This window comes from Neolamprologus multifasciatus, chromosome 6, assembly GCF_963576455.1.
Source record: "Neolamprologus multifasciatus chromosome 6, fNeoMul1.2, whole genome shotgun sequence".
Taxonomy (NCBI): Eukaryota; Metazoa; Chordata; class Actinopteri; order Cichliformes; family Cichlidae; genus Neolamprologus; species Neolamprologus multifasciatus.
In genome coordinates, this window is record NC_140444.1 from 9,466,001 (window position 1) to 9,488,215 (window position 22,215).

At 37.9% G+C, this 22,215-nt stretch overlaps 2 protein-coding genes across 2 annotated transcripts; both read left to right on the plus strand.

Moving 5' to 3' along the window:
• Positions 1-1,751: 1,751 nt before the first annotated feature.
• cenpk (centromere protein K) lies at positions 1,752-9,399 on the plus strand. The gene is made up of 10 exons (XM_085161440.1): positions 1,752-1,880; positions 2,113-2,202; positions 2,970-3,026; positions 4,713-4,776; positions 4,899-4,945; positions 5,030-5,112; positions 5,274-5,372; positions 6,046-6,181; positions 6,262-6,315; positions 8,545-9,399. Exons 1-10 carry the CDS (start codon positions 1,878-1,880, stop codon positions 8,698-8,700), a joined length of 789 nt encoding a protein of 262 aa, XP_085017566.1. The 5' UTR covers positions 1,752-1,877; the 3' UTR covers positions 8,701-9,399.
• Positions 9,400-9,652: 253 nt separating this feature from the next.
• On the plus strand, positions 9,653-17,872 carry LOC146516375 (stromal membrane-associated protein 1-like). Its single transcript, XM_085161431.1, has 10 exons — positions 9,653-9,940; positions 10,395-10,528; positions 11,545-11,630; positions 11,746-11,821; positions 12,013-12,075; positions 12,198-12,273; positions 14,424-14,551; positions 15,311-15,527; positions 16,196-16,533; positions 17,213-17,872. Exons 1-10 carry the CDS (start codon positions 9,823-9,825, stop codon positions 17,345-17,347), a joined length of 1,371 nt encoding a protein of 456 aa, XP_085017557.1. The 5' UTR covers positions 9,653-9,822; the 3' UTR covers positions 17,348-17,872.
• The last annotated feature ends 4,343 nt before the right edge of the window (positions 17,873-22,215 follow it).

Below are 22,215 nucleotides of genomic sequence, written 5' to 3' on the forward strand. Positions count from 1 at the left end.
CATCTTCACCTTGTAAAAATCCATCTAATGAGTTTCTACCCTGACATGCTCTTGGAATAATGAATGATATTAATACTAAACACACGCCTTGCGTGTTGAAAGAACGATTGTTGATCTTTTAATATTTTCAAAATAGAAATACCTCAGGTATGAGTCATTCTTTCAAATGCATACATAAAGTGAAAATCCACAAGTGTAGCACTCAAGTATAACAAGTATGGTTGTGGGTTAATAAATGGTATTTGTACTAATTGGGCAGGTCAAGCGGTGCTTAAGTAAAAGTCAAGATATGAACCTATGAAAAGTGCTAACTGTCATATTTAAATTGTATAATACTGGATATTTTATGTAGTGTGAACTTGGGTATTTTAGACCACGTACAATAATTCAACATTGCATGTGAATAACATTAAACCTTTGGTTTCATCAAAAATGTAACAATCACCTCATCCTCTCACTACACACAGACTCTATTTCTTGGCCTTTCACAACCAGACATGCTTTCTGTTGTTTTCTTGTTAATATGCTGTAATGACTAGTTTCACGCTACTTTACCTCGGCATTTTTCACATTTATCACTTCTTTATCACCATTTCTTTTTCACCCTCTCTCTTTTCAGTGTCTGTGATCTGATGTGTATGACTATTTTCATGTGTACATGTTAGTTAGTGTTTGTATGCATTCTTGTGCCGATGAAAAGAGCCTACTAACATGCACATAAGAACATAATCGAGCACATGTGAACACACATCACATATATAAACACATTTAGAATAATGAAAAATATATTTACTATATATGAAATAAATAAAAATATTAAAATAGTATTAAATATATTAATAATATAAACACATTTATTAAGCGGAACCATTAGAATATCTGATAAACACCTGTTCTAACGTATATAGGTAAGTTTGGCAGTTAGAGTAACTAAAAATGCTTTTTCATAAACATTTAGTTTATTTTTCAATATGACAGCATTTTATCTGACATTAGAACAGAGATTATAAATGATTAGTCATATATATATATATATATATATATATATATATATATATATATATATATATATATACATATATTCTCATTGACTTGACAACCTTATTGTTGACAAGTAAAATTTCACATGTCAGGCCTGTTACCGTGCAGTTTTATGAACCATATTCAACATCAGGTACTGCCATTGCCCATCTTAGCAATCTCTATATACTCATTATGAACAAATGCTAAACATCAACTCCTGAATCAAGAGTTCTGAGACAATCAGCACTTTAACAGCCCATTGTATCGAACGGTCTAATCAGTTTTTTCTGAGTTGATCCTACATAATCGTGTCAGCGTCCCAGTGGCAATTTGATGTTGTCACTGAGAAGGAGTTAATAAAATAAGTAAGCAATAAATAAGCGTCTATCTAATTTTTTTCCCTCTAAAATATGTGGCCCTCCTTTGGGACACGTTTAATCAATAATTATCCATTTTTTTATTTATTTGAATTCGTCATTATTCAATACTTTGTTTTTTAACTAATTTGACCATATAATTTATTTTTGCTTTGGTTGATAGTCAGTAGGGTTTAGACTTTTTATGTATTTCTTTCTATTAAAGAGGGAAAAACAGCCCCTCGGTGTTCATGGCTCTGTAAAGATGTTTCAGTACTTACCCTTGCTTTTATGTGGGAAAACGGATACCTGGTGGGATCTAAAACTATGCAAAAACTCGTTTACAAACGTTTTAACAAGCTTGCGCATTTTAGCGCAACAATGGCGCTCACCAACATCCTCTCTGTCGCGGATGATACGTCATCAAAGTTGGCGGTATTTTGAAAAGCGAGTAGCGTCTAGTGTTGTGGTCCGTGAAGTAGGGAACTGTTGTTAAACATGGTAAGACTGATCGTCGTCTAAATAAACTCTCGTCATTTACACGTGCTTAATATAACACACGATATTATATAATGTTTACATGCCTTGCTAACGTGCGTTTACGTACATTCAACTTTTCACCTTAGCCTGTAGCTAACAAGCTCTAGAAGAAATTGTACCTACTTGCACCGCTCCAGTTTTTCTTTAGATTAAAACGTACACAAATCTGCGTCTTTGTTGTTTACGTGTTCAGGCAGACGGCCGGGCCGCAGCGCAGCTGTCAGAAGCCGCCGAGTCTGAGCTGCTGGACATTTGTGAGGAGCAGTTTGCGCAGCTGGAAAAGGTACATGTGAATCCAGTGTATCCAAAAACTTTTTGTCTTACCATACATATTGTTTTGGGGGGATTGGGATAGTATGGAGCCACTGCAACAAGTGGGGTGACCAGGAGGTGGTACAACGTGAGAAATATATTACTGAAGTTGATATGATTTTTTGCCACTTTTATTTTCACACAAATGTTTCTACATAAGATTCAAAAAGTTGATTCTGTTCTTGAAGAAGTCACTTAGATTAGTGATGAAACAGTTCTTCTGCTGAAAACTACATTTTCTTAACTGGTTGACTGAGCATACATCAAGATATGCACGTTAAGGTTTTGGCAAAATTTGTTCAGAGTTACTACATTATAATTCAGTACAGTTTTCCACTTTCTTGTATAATTAGAAAAATACTATGAATAGAAACTAAATGTTTTTTTCCATAGTCTTATTTGATATGCCTATACTCTGTTGTTTAGCTGTTAACACTCTTACCTGTTATGTTTTTTTATCTTAGATTTGGTTCTTTCAGGTAATCATCATTAGGTTTCAGTATCGATGCATTCAGAGATCTGCAACTTTTCTTGAACCACATTTCTTTTGAGAATCAAAATAGTTGACTAGGCTAGTAAACTAGAACCAACCAAAATCTGACCACATCACATATGTAAATATGTTTTTAAAATGTGTAGATAATTTATCTCTAGTCCCTTGTCACATACTTTGTTATATAAGACCATATTAAACTTCACTAAATGGGTAAAATGATAAACTGTGTTTCTGTCTTACAGCTTCAGAATGAGATCATACTGTGTGAGCCAGATTTTTGTGAGAATCCTCAAGAACAGGTGAGATGATTGTTTCCAAATGTTCACTTGTTCATTGCTTTCGCTGCTTTAACCTCCTAAGACCCAACCTCTTTCTCTTTGCTATTTGGGCTGATTGGGACCTGATGAATGTAAAAACAAAGAATTATCTTTTTACCTGATTTTCTGTACAAGGACCTGATATCCACATATGAGGACGTTCAAATTAAATTTCAATAGAACGGTGGCAATATAATGTCCTCGTAAGTGGATATCAGGCCCTTGTAGAGCAAATTTAAGAATTGTGGTCTAGACAACCCAAAATGTGATGTCCACATATGTGGACGCCAGGTCCTAGGAGGTTAATGTTACAGAAAAAATGTGGAAATCCATAATTTTATATATCTGAGAAAATTCATATCTTTTTTTAACATGGTTTTCATTTGTCAGTTTTTTTAATGTAAAAAAATAACTGTAAGAAAAAAAAAAGTATATACTCCACCACAGACCCAATATGTGAGTAATTCCAGTTTGTTACCTGAATAATGCATAAACATTACAATTTTCACCAGATAAACCATGCTAATCTCCATAGTAATACTCTTGCCTACTTTATTTAGACTCCAGTAGCTTCTGATTCTTCTAATAGCCTGATACCCACGTATTAGGAACAATTAGGAGCTTTTGTCTCGTAGTTTGTATTGTAAATTGGAACTGTGATAAAGTATTGCAAACTCTCTTTTGTTGCGGTTTTGGTCTGACTTTCAAAATTGTTACACCTCTGACATTTCTTTACGTGTGTGCTGATTAATTGGATGATGGTTGCGTCAATGGGTTCCTTTGGCCTATCAGCAAATAAAATATCTTAATCAATTGCAGCCATTACATTACAGCATCAAATTTGTCTTTGTACTTGATCATTCAAAGAGGTTTCTTTATTTTCCCAACACAAACGAGAAAATGAACAACAAAAACTAAATAATAGAAAATGCCAACAAAACATTGGATTAATCATCAACCATACTGCAAATTTCAAGCAGCTACCAGCCCAGCATTTCACAATCTTTGCATCATTAATATTAACATCTTTTACATGTATCATGGGTACAGGACATATGAATTTTGCATAAAATGACTTAATGAGGAGGCCAAGATGGCACCTTTGGTTTCCAGTGAAGCAGTAATCATAAATATGTTCTATGTGAAAGGTGTTTACAGAGGCGAGATACGTTACAAAAAGAGCAATTAGTTTTAGTAGTTTGTATAGTCATAAACAGCTCATTAGTGCTATTCAAGCAGTAAAAAATGTAAACATTGTGAGCATCAGCAGTGGCAACACTAAAAGGAACAGCTGAGTGTGCTTTAAATGGTGAGGTTAGAGACTCCAGCTGGCAATAACATAGCATTTCATGCCTGGTCAAATGCACCCTTGGCTCCATAGTGTAGTGGTTTACACATTTGCTTAACAAGCAAAAAAATCCCATGCTTGATCCCAGGAGGAGATGCACATCTCTTTGGAGTTGCGTCAGGATGGGCATCCAGTGTAAAAACCTGCCAGATTAAATATTTGTAGAGCTTCCTGCTGTGCCGACTCCTTGTAAATCAGGGAGCAACCAAGAGTAGCTGCTGATAAAGTGAGTTTTGTGTTTGTTTTATTTGATGTCAGACAGCTTCACTGTGGCTCATCATTGTAATTTGTATTCCTCGTGACTTTTTTTCCTCCTATAGTCAGTAAAAAGACTGATTGCAACAGAAGCTGAGCTGAAGCAGTGGTCGACAATGGAACCACAATGTAAGTTATCAGTTCTGGTCAACTGGTGATTTCAGGTTTCTAAAAAGAAAATAAAGAAATAAATCATAAATGTTGTGTACTTTATCTTTTAATACAATTGACCTTTTTTATTTTTCATGCAGTGCTGGCAGAAAATCCAGAGATTTTGCTCGAAGCAGGAAAAGAAGAGGTGTGGTTAAGTTAAACAGTGAACTATTGCCTTTGCTCATTTACATGCATCACTCACTTTATGTAATCTTTACTTTTTCCATAGATGCACAAGCTGTGCTCGGAACTTGAGATGGTTGCTTCCTGTTATGAAGCCAAAAGAGACAAACTGAAAGAGACTAAGGAACTGTATGTAACCCTTTTGTTACACTGTACATATTACATTACTTACTGTCCTTCTTCTGGTTTTATGGATGCTTTTCAGGATTGAATGAAGGAGACCATCCAGAGACTTTCCCTTTGCTATACTTTGTGTATAGTTGTGAAAATGTGATGCTTGTGTGTTTTAGTGAGCTAAAATGGCTGGAGGAGAAGAAACAGGTGCTGGCTGCCGCCAGTGGTCACAGTAAACGACTTCAAATTGAAAAGGAGAAGTTGTCAGAACATACGTGAGTAGGATTGCAGCGTCACACTAAACCAAAAGGGGTCAGGTGTTTATTTACACAGAATAGAGCAGAAAACAGAAATGCTTCAAGGGTAATATAAGTTAATTCAGTTGAATTCAATTTTATTTATACAGCGCCAAATCACAACAGCAGTCGCCTCAAAGTGCTTTGTATTGTAAGGTAGACCCTACACTAATACATACAGAGAAAAACCCAACAATCGTATGACCCCCTATGAGCAAGCACTTTGGCGACAGTGGGAAGGAAAAACTCCCTTTTAACAGGAAGAAAAATCCGGCAGAACCAGGCTCAGGGAGGGGCGGGGCCATCTGCTGCAGCTGGTTGGGGTGAGTGAAGGAAAACAGGAAAAAAAAGACATGCTGTGGAAGAGAGACAGAGATTAATAACAAGTATGATTCATTGCAGAGAGGTCTATTAACACATAGTGAGTGAGAAAGGTGACTGAAAAGGAAATACTCAATGCATCATGGGAATCTCCCAGCATCCTACGTCTATTGCAGCATAACTAAGAGAGGATTCAGGATCACCTGATCCAGCCCTAACTATATGCTTTAGCAAAAAGGAAAGTTTTAAGCCTAATCTTAAAAGTAGAAAAGTAAATCTTATAAACTTAGAAGAAGAGTAAAATGTTGATGCATGTGCATGCATTCTACAGGATACTGCAGGACATCAAGGAAAAGATACAGAAAATGAAGGTCTACCAGGAAAGGCTGATGGAGAGCTTGGGGTACATCCTGGAGAAGCACGTTCCTCTCCCTCAGGAGGATTCCAGTATAAACAAGAAGAAGAAGGTGTAGATTATGGCTTTGCATGTGAAAAGTGCCTTATTATGAATTCATTGCACCTTACAGTCTTTTATCTTAATTTTCAGAACGTTCCTCATGAGATTCATGAAAACTTGATTTCACTCAATGAAATTCTGGAGGTGAGTTTTCTCATACAAAAAAAACCGAACTGTTTAACTCGAGTTTTTTTATGTAATTGAAAAAAATCTCAGTCTTTGGCTTTGGACATGTAGGTGAATGAAACAGGTGATGAGGTTTGATATTGAGGAGAGAAATGTGAAAGGAAAGATGGACTGCATAGAGGCCCCCTGTGTTGGTGTCACGGGAGAATGTAGCTTGGCAGCATTGGATGGTAGTCTGTATGATGACTTTGGGCATGAAGAAGAGGAAGCGGGTGAAGGGAAGTTGAAGTTGAAGAAGGAAGAATGTTGTGGAGAGTGCAGGAAGGGGTTGAGGCAGGCTGTCAGTGGTACGGAAGTGTTGCCAGATGGCTGGCAAAGTAGAGCTAATGTTCTGGGGGAAACTGCCCAAAGGGTATCCTCTGGACAGAAGAAAAAAGACAAGGACACTTGGTTTTGGAAGGAGGAAGTAAAAAAAAATCTGTTCAAATGCAGAGGTTAGCAAAGAAAAAGTGGGTTAGTCAGGGAGATGAAGAAAATGGATGAGTGCTGGGAGGTTAGCAATGAGAGAAGTGGCAAAGTACAAGGCTTGAGTTATATGTGAGGTTGGACACTAAGAAAGGTGAAAATGACTTGTGTGAAGCATGTGATGTGATATGTAAGATGTTATCACAGAAATGGAAATGTGCTAGCAAGTGAAGAGAGTGTAGTGAGCGCCTGAAGGAGCTCATGAATGAAGAAAATGAGAAAACACAATCCTGAAGAGTAAGAGGATCCCTGAGGAATGGAGTACAGATTTTCAAGTACAAGGGTGATGTGCATCTCTGTAGCAATTATAGAGGGATAAAGTTGATGAGGCATACCTTGAAGATATGGGAAAGTGTTTTCGAAACTAGGTTGAGAAGAGAGGAGATGATTGGTGAGCAGCAGCATGGCTCCTTGACCAGAAATAGCACTACAGAGTCAATGTTTGCTTTTATAGTATTAATGGAGAAATATCGAAGGTCGAAAGGAGTTGTACTGTGTGTTTGTATATCTACAAACAGGGTATGATAGGGTGCCAAGAGAGGAAGTGTGGTACAGCATGAGGAAGTCATGTGAGGCTGGTGCCAGACATGTACGATAACAGCCAGACTTTGGTGGGGTGTGCGGTAGGAGTGAAAGATGAGTTCAAGGTGGGGTGAATTACATTAGGGAATGGAGTAGTAAAACATTAGGCAGGGGAAAAAAAACTAAATTTTCATCCCAATATTTGAAATACTTCTGTTTTGAAGATAGCTTCACACATAGTGTTTCTTTTTTTCACATCAACCACCGACACTTTTGTATGTGACTGAAAAGTATCCTGGATATTGAGATAAATGATAGATTTTGCTGAAGATAATTTAATTATCTCCGATAAACCCCCCCAGTTATCAACCTCGAGGAAAGAGCTGGCACTCCACCAACTTTTATGGAAAACATATCCTAGGAGATGTGGTTCTTTAGCTATGAGTCATTTCTTAATGGCTACTTTTCTTGGGACAATGCTTGATGATAGCATCAGTGTTGTTAACTCTGTTCAGGTGGATGCTTTTGAGGTATGCACATAGGAGAGGCATTTAACAAAACAGATATTTGATCTATTATAGCAGAATAAATATGTGTTTAATTATTAACAGCTGCATATTTCTTATGTCAACAAGTCACATGTAAATTAGCCCTACGTTTGTTGGCTGTGGTGGAACTGGAAATTATAAAAACCCATTTTTAATGTTACATTTTCTATAGAGATGCTGTTTAAGGCCCTATTTTAACCACACAAGTGCAAAGAAAGCAGCAGGTCTGACGCATGTGGACTGTGTGGGTGTGTCATGTTGCTTTTGTTTATCAAAGTAAGGACAAAAAGGCTGACGTAAGTGCTATAAAAGCGAGAGTGTAGTGATTAATCGATTCACAGTAATGATCACCCATGGCAGCAAAAGCTGTTGTGTACCAAAAGGCATGATATCAACTTAAGCTTTAGACCTGAGGGCAGCTTTTATGATTTTCTTTTTTTTTCTTTTTAACTTGTTCTGTGATTGAATGTTTCTGTTCTTGATAATCATGTAAATATCCTATATTTTTGTTAGTGGCCATTACCTATTCCTTCAATAAGTAAAGGAAGTAAAGGCAAAATAAAACTCCAAACTTATAAAACTGTTTAAACTTGTACCTTTACTGCAAATATGCTTCAGCCTGGTTTTCATCTCCCTTTTTATAAACCTGCAGATTCTCATGAACAAGACTCTGAACACACCGCACGACCCCTATGTGGCGATAGATGACACATTCTGGCCACCGTATGTAGAAATGCTGCTCCGTTATGGAATTGCAGTGAGACACCATGAGAATAACTTTAAGATCCGCTTGGAAACCTTTTTCTGAAGCACTGGTGCATTAAAAATCTAAAGCACTGTGCTGAAACTGAGTCTGCTTGTGCAGGGAAATCATTATGCATGTTTTTGTAAGCTAGTGGGAAGTCTATGGTGGAGAAACAGTGATGCTAGGGCGTTCCTGAATTTACTATATGCATGTGTAACATTTCTATGTACATACTTTTTTATGGTTGTCTATTTAGACTTCTTAAATACTGTTTAGTTAAAATGTCTTGTAAGCGTACCTATTTTTCTAGTTCTATTTTTACATATTCAAATGTTATTCAAATGTATGAGTGTTTTATCCAAAGTATGTGTTTCTAGAAATCCCATGTGTATGTCTGTTTTTCATGAGAATTTATATTTATCAGCATAAATTTAAATTAATCTTAATTTTGGTTTCATTTAACAGTTTTCTATTATGTTTGAAAATTAGGAAAAGATGTTCAGTAATGGGGTGTGTGTATTTTGTTTGTGTTTATACATTTTCTTGTCCATGTTTAATAAATTTGGAAACTTTAGATGTGGTGTTGCTATGTAATTATATTTCTGAAGAAATTATCTCTGGGTATCTTCATACTGTTGTACAAAAACAACTAGCATAATGTAAATGTTTTAGTGAGGTAATCATTTCTTCGTGAAAATGTTTAAAACTATGTTTGTACTTACAAACAATGTAAAGAAAATAAAATACGAATTGACAAAGTGAAATCGTGAAGATATTCCACACAATATATGCAATGATCGATGGTTTCAGCTACCAAGTACTTAAAATACTTAGACGGTTTTTTGTGTTTATTTTTTATTTTTTATTTTTTGTAATTGCAGAGATTTGTTTAGGGCTTTGCTTTTAAGGCTAAGCTTCCAGTTTCTTGGCGGAAATGTTAAAATTATTTCGTCAGAAACGTTTTGCGTCATTCAACGTCACGCCTCCCATCCAATCCGGTGAGGCCGCCGCGTCAGCTATAGAATACCTGTGGGCGGAGAAGCGATTCCGGTTCCGGGTGTTTTCATATCCCAGTCGGAGGCGATCATACCTCTGATTATGCTATTTTATCGGAAACTTTTCTCGATTGACCACTGAATAAATTAGAATTCTTTTAATTAAGATTGCCCGATCAAAGCCGACACCATGGCGACACGCTCGGAGAGAGAGAAGGCCCAAAAACTCAACGAACAGCACCAGGCCATCCTGTCCAAAATGCTGAGAGAGGAAGACAACAAGTACTGCGCCGACTGCGAGGCGAAAGGTGCGGTGTTCGTTTTGTCGGCGATTTTATTGTTTAACTGTACAAAGTTAGCAATTTCACTCAGAATCAAACAGTAACGGTAACTAACAGTATAACATCCGCGCTTCTTAGCTTAGCTTAGCTAACTGGCCCAAGCTAGTCACCTGACATTCTTCCCTTTAAGCTAAACTAAGTGGTTAACCAGCATGCTAACTTCTCTAAAGCTACATAAGCTCCCCACAGGGCTTCTCCCTCGTCGCCGTATGCTTAGTTACCGGAATTTGCAAGCAGTAAACAAACTGTGTCAGGTCTTTCTAAGAAACTTCAGCCAACTTTTTTTTAATTAGATCATTGACAAAGAATGTAGAACTTGCATCCTACGTTTCAAGTCACAACAAAGACTAGCATGTTTGAGTGTTTCTTCCGGCGTTTTTGTATCTTCACCTCCCAAACTGGGTTGAACTGTCATTAACAGGTCCAAGATGGGCATCCTGGAATCTGGGGGTATTTATCTGCATCCGATGTGCTGGCATCCACAGGAACCTGGGAGTGCACATATCCAGAGTGAAATCAGTCAACCTGGACCAATGGACAACAGAACAAATCCAGGTACTGATTTCTTGTTTTTGCACTTTTCCTGTGTGCATTACTGAACTGACCTACCGGGCAGTAGCCCTGGGGGCTGAGAGGTCAAGGGACTCTGGGTCTAAGTCCCTCTTTGGACTGATTTGCTTACTGGCACAACATGAATACAAAAAATGCAAAACAGCTTAAAGGTGTACCATAACGTCTCTACACTGAAAATAAAGAAGAAAATGTAAATGAATACAAGAACTGAATGCATTTCTCCTTTTTTAAATGTGACATTTAAATGTCTTTGCCAAGTATTCCGTTATTGGCTCTCTAATCCTTTTATATGTACAGTAAGCATAAATATGGTTAGAAACTGTGAAATGTTTTTTGGATTGGGCATATGTGTTCTCCACTAAATGTAACCTTCCTCGATGGTTTAGAGCTGTTACAATATTGCTGATTTGTCATTTGCACTTCAGTAAACTTGGCCAGACACAAAAACAGGAAATTCTGTTCAGTGGCTAAAGACATCATTTGTTGTCCGTAATGTGAGTCAAGCTTTAATTTTCATTATGCACTGTCATCACGACTATCAATACCCTTCATTTATGTCATTTAGAATTTACCTTAATAACCACGTTTTAAACTGCAAATTACTGTACAAGTGAACTTGCTGTCATACTAACAACTAGTTGACATTTTAATGACAGCTTCAAAATACCCAGGCTTGTGTTGTTAAATACTTAATTGCCAGGAATATTGAAGAAATATTGGTGTCAAACATCAGTCAATGACTAAAACCAAAACTGATTGCAGTATTTTTAACCGTAACAATATAAACTATTCAGTCAAACTACATAAGTTGGCTTATCACCTGGGGGCTATTTTCTCATATCTGAAAAGTGCCACATAAGGTATTGTACACCCATTTTTATCCCTTGTGCCATATTTGTTATGAGCGAACCTATCATGTGTTTAGTCAATTGATTGCCCCAATGAAACACTGTATCCTAACATTATCCATTTCGTTTACATCTTTGTCTTCTCTTTAGAGTATACAGGACATGGGTAATACCAAGGCCAGGCGGCTTTATGAGGCCAACCTTCCAGATAGCTTTAGAAGACCTCAAACAGACCAGTATCCTTCGCTTAGAGCAAATCCACAAATGTAACAAAAAAGTGCCATGCAGCATATGTTTAACCATTTTTTCCCTTTTCTTGGAGTTACATTTTTTTCTTAACCTTGACCTCAGAGCAGTGGAATTCTTCATCAGGGATAAATATGAGAAGAAGAAATACTACAGCAAGAATGTGACCAATGGCACCAGTGTATGTATCGACGAAACATTTCATGAAATTATTCATTTATTGTACTATTTTCTAAGTTTAGTCTGTTCTTGGAGCAAATGTAACCCACATAATTTCCTTAGTTAATAATAAAGTATTCTGATTCTGATTTAGATCTTCATAATGTTTTGTACTCACTCATTCTTCTTTCTTTTATTCTTTTTTTTTATCAGCCAAAAGATAGTAAGAAAGAAAGGGAGCCCGACAGAGGAAGTAAGGTGTCATCTTACACCAAGGTAAGTCTCGCATGTATTCCAGTAATAATAAAGCTGTCTCAATATGCCCTTTAGCATTGTTTTCCTATCCACACTAAGTTTGTTCTGCTTTTGAATTTTACAACCATTTCATTTTTTTAAAGAGTGAAGAGTCCAAGCCAGTTCCCAAAATCAGCCCTGCTAAGACTGCAGAACCCTCTGTGAACCTACTAGGCCTTGGTGAGTGTGAAAATGATTCAAGTTTAGCACCACTGCCAGAGGTCATCCTTATTGGGGGATTTAGTGAGAGTAGAATGTGCTGTGGAAAAGTTCTGACTAATATATTGTGTGCAGAATTAGGATAATTAATATGTCTGAGTTTATTTGTTTTTATTTTTAAGTATAGATAAGTTTCCAAGGTGATATCTGCATGTAGTACATGACATCTAGCAATCAAAATACACTGTAATTTACACTGTAAAATCACTGTTTATGTGATGGTGGTTACCTCTACACTTTGCTCAGCTCTGCATCTTGATGCTGTGGTGTTACCTGAGATTGTTTACGTTTTGGTTCAGCGTTAAAGATTGTCTCCACCCTTAGCTGTACCATCTTCAATCATGTGGCTCTGCATGTGTTTACCAAACAATGGAGGAGAGAGAAAGTACCATATTTAAAGGGTTTGGTTGCGTCACCTATCAGCATATCTGTAACACAGCAACTAAACCATCTCACTTGTAAATGATAGATAGCAACACCACTTGGTCTTCTCCGCTGTCTGTATCAACATTGCGCTGACGTCTTTTCAACACGCTGCTGTTACGTGTGGCTGTGATGTTATTTCTGTTGCTTTCAATTTAAAAAACCACTGAAAGGTTTTTTGAGTTGAAAAGAGGAAGTGCTTCGGCTGCTGCAGCAGACATGTAACTTCTTGTTTCTACTTTAAATCTTGATGTTTATCTAGAGTATGAATTTTGTTGGATCAGTATTAAGTAAGTGTAGCAGGAAATGGTAACATTAGTTTCAAGTTTCAAGTTTTATTTGTCATATGCAAGTTAGCACAGGGTCAGCATTGCAATGAAATGTGTTTGACGAGCAGCAGTCACTCAGCAGCATGATACAGTACAGAAAATATAATAAAATAAAATATAAAAATAGTAAGGAGCTAAATATTAGAGAGACATGGTAAAAGAGAAAAGATGACTAAATATATATGTATCTATAAATATAAATATATGTACACTAGTGATTAAATAAGAAAATCTTGAAAAGAAATATGACGGGAGGGCAGATGGGATATTGCACAGGAATGAGCAGCAGAAAATTACAGTATTGCACTTTAAATATAAATATCAATGACAATAAAGTGAAGTAAATGCTGTTAGGAGAAGGGGCAACACTGGATTGCACAACATATCTCTGCCATCCTTGCACCAAGTATAGGTTTTCTTTTCGCTTGATTGCTAGATCACTTAAAGTCGGTCTTTAGTACATGCAAGGTTTTCTGGCATGGATAGATTTTAGCATCTTCTTCCAAAGCGCTATTAACTAAAGCACTTTTTTTTTCTTGTGTAGAATTTTTTTTCATTTATTAATGCGCTTTTGACATCTTTGATTTCTCAAATGGTCAGAAATAAAGGAGAATGCATAAACACATACATGTTTCCTTTACAGTATGAGGACAAGCTCTGTTTGCATAAATAGTCACTCCCCAAAAGCTCGTTCTGAGCCAAGAGGAACTCAGATGTGAATGGAAATGGAAGTTATGTAGATTTTTCTGTCTTAATGTTCAGTTGTTTTGTTTGAACAGTGTGCGCCTTTGTCATCAAATTGTGAAATCTTCACATTAGTTCTTGCTTTTAAATTTCTGTACTTTATTTTTTTTTTCAGCATTATAGCTATGATCGGTTTTTGGTTCATAGGAATAATTCATTTTATTAAAGAGGCTTCCTTTATTTACAGTTAAAAGAAGATGCTGTTGTGTTTTTGACTGGCTTAAGGGTTGCTTGCATTATTTGGATATCATGTTTACTGTTATTTTTCTTCTGTGGCTAGTGAGCTAAATGGGCTAAGCTGATTAATTTTTTATTGCGTTAGCTGTTGTTCTCCCTGCGTGGGCAGCTTTGTAGCTGTGGGAGGTTTTTACAGTTCAATATTTAAAAAAGAAAAGAAAACACAATTTTATGAAAGCAGTTCTGTTCACTTTTAACACCCTTTCTATGTCAATTAGCCTGTTCTATAAGGATTATATTCCTGAACTTTAAATAAAGATCTTTTAATTAATGCAGACCACAATCAGGAAATGGTCAGTGGGTAGTGGGAACTATTATTTCCTGATGTATTTTTAAAGTTCCACCTGTAAAACTAATTTTTCCTTTTTTCTGTCACAGACGCACCAGCAGCTGCATCAGCTAACAACGGTAGCACGAGCACAAGCCAGAACAATGACCTGGATATATTCGGCCCCATGGTCTCCAATCCCCTGCCCTCATCCACATCCACAGCTCAGTTTTCTCAGGTAAAATTGAGAAAGCATTTCCCAGTTCAGATTTAAATCCAAATTCCGATTATTGCTCAGCGGGGCTTAACAGTCACTGTTGCCTGGTTGTAAAACTGAAATTAAATGTGCAGTAAAAAATAAAAAGGCAAATGATAACCATCAGCGTCAATAGCCCACATGACAGCATCACCAGTACTGAGAGACGGTGAGTTTAAATGAAAGAGAGGCAGAAACACACTTCAGAATATGAATGCAGTAAATCAGGCACTCTTGACTTAACATTGAAATGGGGCTTAATGCAGTGTTTACTTTTATTATCACCGCATTCATTAATTTTGGTTAATCAAAGAATTTATCAGTTAGGTATAAAATTTAAATATATTAATACTTAGTCAATTTACTCAATAATTATCTTTTGTTTCCTATATTATAGAGACAAACCCTTCAGGGGGTGTCGGCTACTAACATCTCACTAATAGATCACAGCTGAATTATTCAGAGTAATCATGCAGGATAGGCCCATTTTGTATTTATGATCTACATTTATACATAGCTAAAAGAGGCCCCCCAACAAGACCGCCCAAACAGTACTGTTATTGATAGATCTACTGCTGTTTGGTAATGATAGTTGTCTGCTAATTTGTAAATTTTATTTAGTTGCGTTTGTACAGCACACAATAAAACCGTGTGAGCCATAGATTTGTCACAAAAATGGGTGCTTTTTTTGTCATCGGACCTTAAATCTTCTAAACATCTCAATCTCTTTCCTGCCTCCAGGTGAGCTCCAATAACTCGGCAAGCACTCCGACACAAGCTCCAGCAGCTGGAGTGTCAGGAGGAGTAGCCAACTCAGGGTCATTACAGGGAGACCTCGACCTGTTTAGTGAGAGCAGTAGCACCACTAAAGCTGATGACGCAGCCAAGAAGCCCCTGTCCAAGGACTCCATCTTGTCTCTGTATGGAACTAACAGCATGTCCCAGCAGCCCCCCACCGGTAAGGATTTACACACAAACTGAAATAACACCAGTGCCATATTGTAAATTCAACCCTGTTACGAAGAAAAATCAATTTTACGTAGAAACAGTCATGCTTAAAACTTTAACCACAACTCTTTTTGACCTATGAGTCCTTTTTAGTTTTTATTGGATTAATTTAGATTTTTCGTGTATTTGTTTGTTCAGATTGACTACATTAGTCTACATTAACAGCTTTAGTTTTGTCACCTAATAGATGCAATTCTTTCCCTGCCATTGATGAGCTAGAAGATGCAGAAACCCTGGATTCTTATTTGTTATTTAAATGCAATGCAGTATTTTCAGGTCATTGATCCACTGAATTGAAAATAAACAGTTTCTTTTTTTGTAAACTGCCTCCTTTTCCCTGCAGTACCTTAGCAACACACCAGAGGGCCACAGCCCACACTTTGGGAACCGCTGCCCTTGACTAGTACTTTGCTTGTTAAAGTAATGCAAATGTGGTGACATCACATGATCCACAAGGAACAAGTAGATACCTGTATTTTGCAACTCAGTCTCACAGAGCTTTGCTGACTTATCTTCCTGCTTAACTAACAGACTCCTTAAAACACACAAGCAAGTTTTCAAAACAGACCCATACCTCAAAAACTAACTTGTCTTTTTTATGTTCTTGCCTCCTCTCAGCTGGTATGTTCATGGGCCCCTCTCAGATGCAGTTTCCTGTCCAGGCAGCAGCTGGTTACCAGGCCTTCCCTGGTATGGGTACAGCCATGCCACCCACTACTGTCATGGGTGCCATGATGGCTCAGAGCGGTGCACCCATGATGGGGCCCAGTCCAGGAATGATGGTTGGGATGACGATGCCTAATGGCTTCATGGGGAACGCGCAAGCCGCCGGTATGATGGGCATGGCCCCCAGGATGATGGGACCACAGGGTGGTGCAATGCCTACAGGGATGATGCCTGCTCAGGGCATGTATGCCATCCAGCCTGGCCAGCAGGCTCAGTGGAACATGGGGCAGGTAAGGAAATAGCTTAGCTGTACTGCAGCATTGTGTGAGGTTATTTAACAAGAGACCTCATGTTAAGACTTGTGCTACTGGTTTCAAGTATGTCACAGTGACAGGAGACTTTTTCTTTCTCAAATGTGACCACACCCAGAAGAGTTGGTGCATTGCACAATAGTCCATTGTGAAGCCCTCTACTGTACAGTTTGTAGAGATAGAGCATCCAGTATTCACTAGATGGCAGCACAAGCATGCAGCAGATTTGTAACTATGCACCAAATCCCTAATATATACTGTAAGTAGTTTAGTTGTAAGTGTGGACACTCAAACTGAAGATAAACTCAAAGCAATCTGTACACATGCTATAAAAATTGCATGCTGTCTGTATACAATTATTTCCCATAATGCAGTGTACGCAGAAATTGTAGGAGCTGCTCACAGCTGTAAAGACTAATCTATTATTAGCATAAAACATTACATTATTTAGAGTTTTATTACAGTTAGCACGCAGGGTGGAATTGGGACACAGTCAGAACTTCAGTAATGAACTACTAGCGGGTGGATGGGTAGTAGTATAATGTTGTCCCAGTTAATCTTCAGTGATTATTTCTAATCCAGGCAAGGCGTGGTAATAAGTCAGATGTAGGTGATCCTGCTCTAGTGTTATTCACACTAACCTCTGTAACATCCCCAGGTGAACCAGCAGATGTCAGGGCTGACTCTGAATGGTGCGGGTGGTCAGATGGCCTTTGGTCAACCTCCGTCAGCTATGGGCGGGTGGGCTCCCGCCGGTTCTGGCCAGACTCTGAGCACACAGCTATGGAAGTGAGCCTTCATGCGGGTCGGTGGTTGGGCAGAGTAAAAGTCGAGGTTGCAGGATGTGCTTCTCCGTACCTCACTATGAACTGATGCCCATTTCAATCACGGACCAGCCTTCAGAACATGAAAATTGTATCTCTTTTTTTTTTCTCTCTCTCCTTCTCCCTTTTCTGTCTCTCTTTCTCTCTATTGTGTGAGTGAATTGGGAGTCATACAGGATTACAGCCTGGCAGTTTCTGCCTGTCGTATGGTTTTTGATCATAACTTTTATTTTCCTTTTTTGGAAAAAATGACAAGGAAACAACAGTCCCATCATCAACATCGACATATCAGAAAAGCTGCAGGACCAGTTAAACAAGCTTTTATTGTATCACTGTATCATTATAAGATTATAGAACATTTAAATGAATAGTATTTAAAGGGAGAAGGGTATGACTATGAGGTCAGTTGACACTGCTCCCAGATGTACAGCGCTGTATAACCTTCTTTTAAAGTACTTGTGGTTCCCCTATAAAATTAAAGTGATAATAAATAATTTCCTTTTACGTGTGTTCTGTAAAACAGATGTCAACATTTTTTTTTTATGTCTCAAATTGGTGAAATGTAATTGTTGCATTTGTTCCACTTTTATTTCTCACATTTGTCTAACATTCGATCTAGTTCTGCTGTGGCCCTAAAAATAAACACAGTGAACTTAATAATCTTCGCAACATGTACCCTGGATGCATTCTTGTTAGCGGACTCACACAAAGCACTTTGGCCTTGTACATAGATGAAGCACGAGACTCCCTCTTCACAAATCCACTAGTCTGCATTCCTATAGTGCTTCTCGATCCTGGGCCAAGCATTCAGGCCCAAAGTTCATAAAATCATGAACTAAACTGAAGTTCCTGATTTGATGTGTTTTTGTTACTTAGTCCTTACAATTTTAGGACACAGGTTACATTTATGAATTGTTTTCATGGAGGCAGTTGTTCAAAAAGTGTTGGTTTTTCACACTTGGGTGGGGTTACTGATTACATGCAAACTATTCCTGAGACTAACTGAACCACACCCAGAGCCACCCCTTCAAAATAGACAGTGGGTACTTTGCAAACCAAGAACATCCTCACGTGAGGTGGTTATAATTCAGAACCAGTAATGTACACTTCCATCTTCTTATTGAAGCAATACTTATTGAATCCCTTTTGGGAGTTTCTTCAAACTTGGCACAATCAGTTTTCTCATGAGTTGCTATGACCACGAGTCACTTGAACTCATGGTCACTGTGTCTTGAATCTAATTTTTAATAACCATAATTCAATATTTCAAAACGATGACTAAACTAATTATATCCAAAAGGTCATGTATCACAGCTTGACATCACATTGTTCTGCAAAAACATCTTTCATAACATTATCCAGAACCTGAAATTGGGAATAGGATAGAAGGAATTTACCATATTTTACATTTGAAGTCATGATACTACCTACCTACACACGAGTAAACTCGAATTTTACTGCTTGGTAGAGACATGTAGCCTCTGGTTGCTATTCTAATTCCCAACATCGAGAGTATCTGACATTTAGCACAGCACAGCTCTCTAAAAGACTATGCTGCTGCTGTCCTCTAGATGACAGTGTTGAGACAGTGGAAAGTTTTAGCTGGACAGAAGTATTTCACAGCGACTTTAAAAAAAAAAAGGGATTTAAGACCCAAACTACACTGCACCATAGTGTGGACCGCGAGTCCCTTTGTGAACCAAAGGCGTTTTTCTGCTATGAGTCACTCCTCCTCTTGTAGAACAGAGTGGAAGAGGTTCGCTGGACTGTGGTCACATTATTTCAGTAACTTGTTCTCTGTGCACTGCTAGTAATGCCAACACATGGTAGCCCTTCACTTGAGCTAGAGGCTTTTATTTAACAATAGAGCTCTGTATAGCAGCACAATGAATCTAAACCAACACACAAAGCATCTTCAAGTAAGTCAAGTTAGAGCTTGTCTGCTGAACACTGATGGATATTCACTTCAGCAACACAATGTAGATGTGACTATGCCATGCTCAGTTATACTGTATTACTGTTATAAAGTTTAAGTTAGGTGCATGAGAGTAAGTCTCTCAGTAAAGAAGCAACTTCTTACTTACAAAGTGTGGTGGTAACAAGCAACTGGTGGCAGTGTAACATTAATCTTTGTAATAGAAGGCCGAGTTATATGATAAGTCTTTGCCCCAAATCTCCTGTCTTACTATGATAAGCTGTGTGCTTACTATTCTGCGGATATACGCTCATGGTGTAATGTGTATTTACGTATTTGATTTTATTTATAGGGGATTTAACTTGGTAACTTGCTGAGTTTTCTCCCTTCCTAACATTGCTTGTGCAGTATTACATACAGTATATAAATTTTTTATATAGCTGGTGCAGTGAATGCTCTTTTGTTGAAGTTAATTTGTGGGCCTTGCAGGAGCTGGAAAATCATAGTCAGACTATGTGTTTACAGCCAGTACCAGTTTTGTGGGGAAAATATGCTTCAGTCTGCCCCAGAGTAGTTTTGATCAAGTGGTTTTTGTCTTTTTCATCCGGTAGTTATTCCGAGTTTTGTGTTTGTTAAATGGTATTTTAATTGTGTTATTTTCAGTACACAAGACATGTCTTTTGTTTCTCCACCTATTGCATGCTAGGATATGTTCCTCTACACATCCACCCAGCTTATGGGAAACTTTTAAAAGTGGATGTGGTTTGAAAAATCAGTTTTACAGTCATTGGAGAAAAATGCTACAGGATCAAAGCTATTCTTTGGCATAAGCTCCCTCTTTCATAGTAGTAAACATGGTTGTAAGCACAGCTTTGCCTAAATAGGTGCATACTGGTCTTCACGCTGTGGCTTATCAAACCAGCTCTACCTGTTAAACAGCCACCATTCAGTTAAGTCGGAAGGATATGTGTCCCTGAAAGGTGTTCAGTGGTGAGAATGTGCTGGAAGCGAATACTCTGCTTGCACAGGATGATCAAAACACTTACAGAGGCTTGAAAAATAACATGTAGCTCATGCTTGGCAGGGCTTGAAAGCCCCTTGAATTTGTTTGGCCTTGTTCCACTCTATATCTCAACTGTTTCTGCGCCCTGCTGCAACTCCAACCCAGTTTGAAAACTTTCACAGTAAGGTCTGATGCCATGAAGCGTTTGAGACCTTTAGCAAAGAGGTTAGGCATTCCTCTCAGCTTGTGTGGCAAACTGTTCCAATGCTCCAGAATAGAGTCCGCCATCCGAGTGAAGAATGTTCCGGCTTTCACCAGCCCCTTAATGGACTTTTTGACCCTGAACCATTAACAGTGCTGCCAATTAGTACATCAGGCTGTTTCAGACATCTTTAATACTTAACTAAACATTTTTCTGATAGGAAAGGTTAATGTACTTTAGTTAAATTCTACATTGATATACAGCAGGCCTAGTGAAGTGTTGAATAAACTCTGTTTTCTTAATGTAATCTTGTTATCAATTGGGTCAAGAAGTAGTTTTGAAAGGGTGCAGTAAAGCTTCTGTACTATGTCTGTGCTAATGGCCTGCTAGCAGCCAGCTAACTTAGCTAAGCACAAAGACTGGAAACTGCTAGCCTGCTAGTCAGGAAGAAAGCAAAGTGTTTTGTCCAGTGTGATGAATTGCTGTTGACTGTGGAAATTCAAAACTGTGCCAATAGATAAGCTGTTATTAAAAAGAATTATGACTACAACTAAAGGTTACCGTTGCAGTTTATGTTAAATGTTACATGCAAGGTATTGTGTGAAGGTTTCTTGTATGGATTAACACACTAATCGTGATAACGCTGTTCTACCTTCTAGCTAATGTATGATGAAGGGTAAGTTACCGCCTGGATGGGGCACATCTGACTATGAAGCCAAGAGACACTTCATGCTCATACTTTGACTTGTTACTCATGAAGTAGGCCTGCAGTAAACAACTTTTCTTTATGATCCTATTTTTTATTTTTTTTATCCTAATAGGGACCAGCATGGACTTCTTTTTAAAACCAAAGTAATATTTCCCTTGTAGCAAGTAGAAAACATACGGGTTTAAGATGCTTCCAGATGTCTTCACTTTTCCCTTGAATTAACTTGAATGTTCATCTTTTATATACAGTCTGTGATTCCGCGGATGGTGAAACTAGCTTAGCCTTGGCACTCAGCACCACCTAAAAGCTGGGATGTCCTTTTCTGTCTAAGTTAAATATTATAACAGATAAGTTGTTAAAACAAGTAGTGAAGACAGCCAGAGATTAGTGATACTATTGCAGTGATACTGCAATAGTATCACTGCACATCCCACCACTGTAGGATGTGGAAAGGTTTCTTTTACACAAAGAGCAAAACCACTAAAGTATTCAGCCAATGCTGACTTTAACAATCAGTTCATTATTAGTTTGATTGAGCAGAATTTCTGTTATATGCCAAGTGTCTTCTTCTTTTACTCTACAAGCCCCAGGCTAGCCTTGAATGGCAAGCAGCCACAGCGAGAAATGCAGAAATCCCTGTTTGCAACTTGGCAGCGCTTTTTATGGGGTTCCTTTATGCAGCCACGTGCAGGCAGTTATTAACCTGTTCATGCTGCACATGACATGACAGCTATTTATTGTAACATTCATTGTAAGGTGAGGCTCCTCTACAAATTAAACCAAATTGCTTAAACACTTCCTCTTCCAGTTATGTGGGAAAGTCAGTGGTTTATAAATCTTTCATAAAATTGCAGTAATAATATATAATGTTTGGTCCTCTGTTATAAAGTAATTGATTGTAAAGATTTCGGTCAATGTCATGGCCCACTTGTCCCAGATTATGGAGGAAACTTATATAGACTGAGGGTGATTTAAATTTTTGCAATTCAGCCAACAGTGGATGTCTTC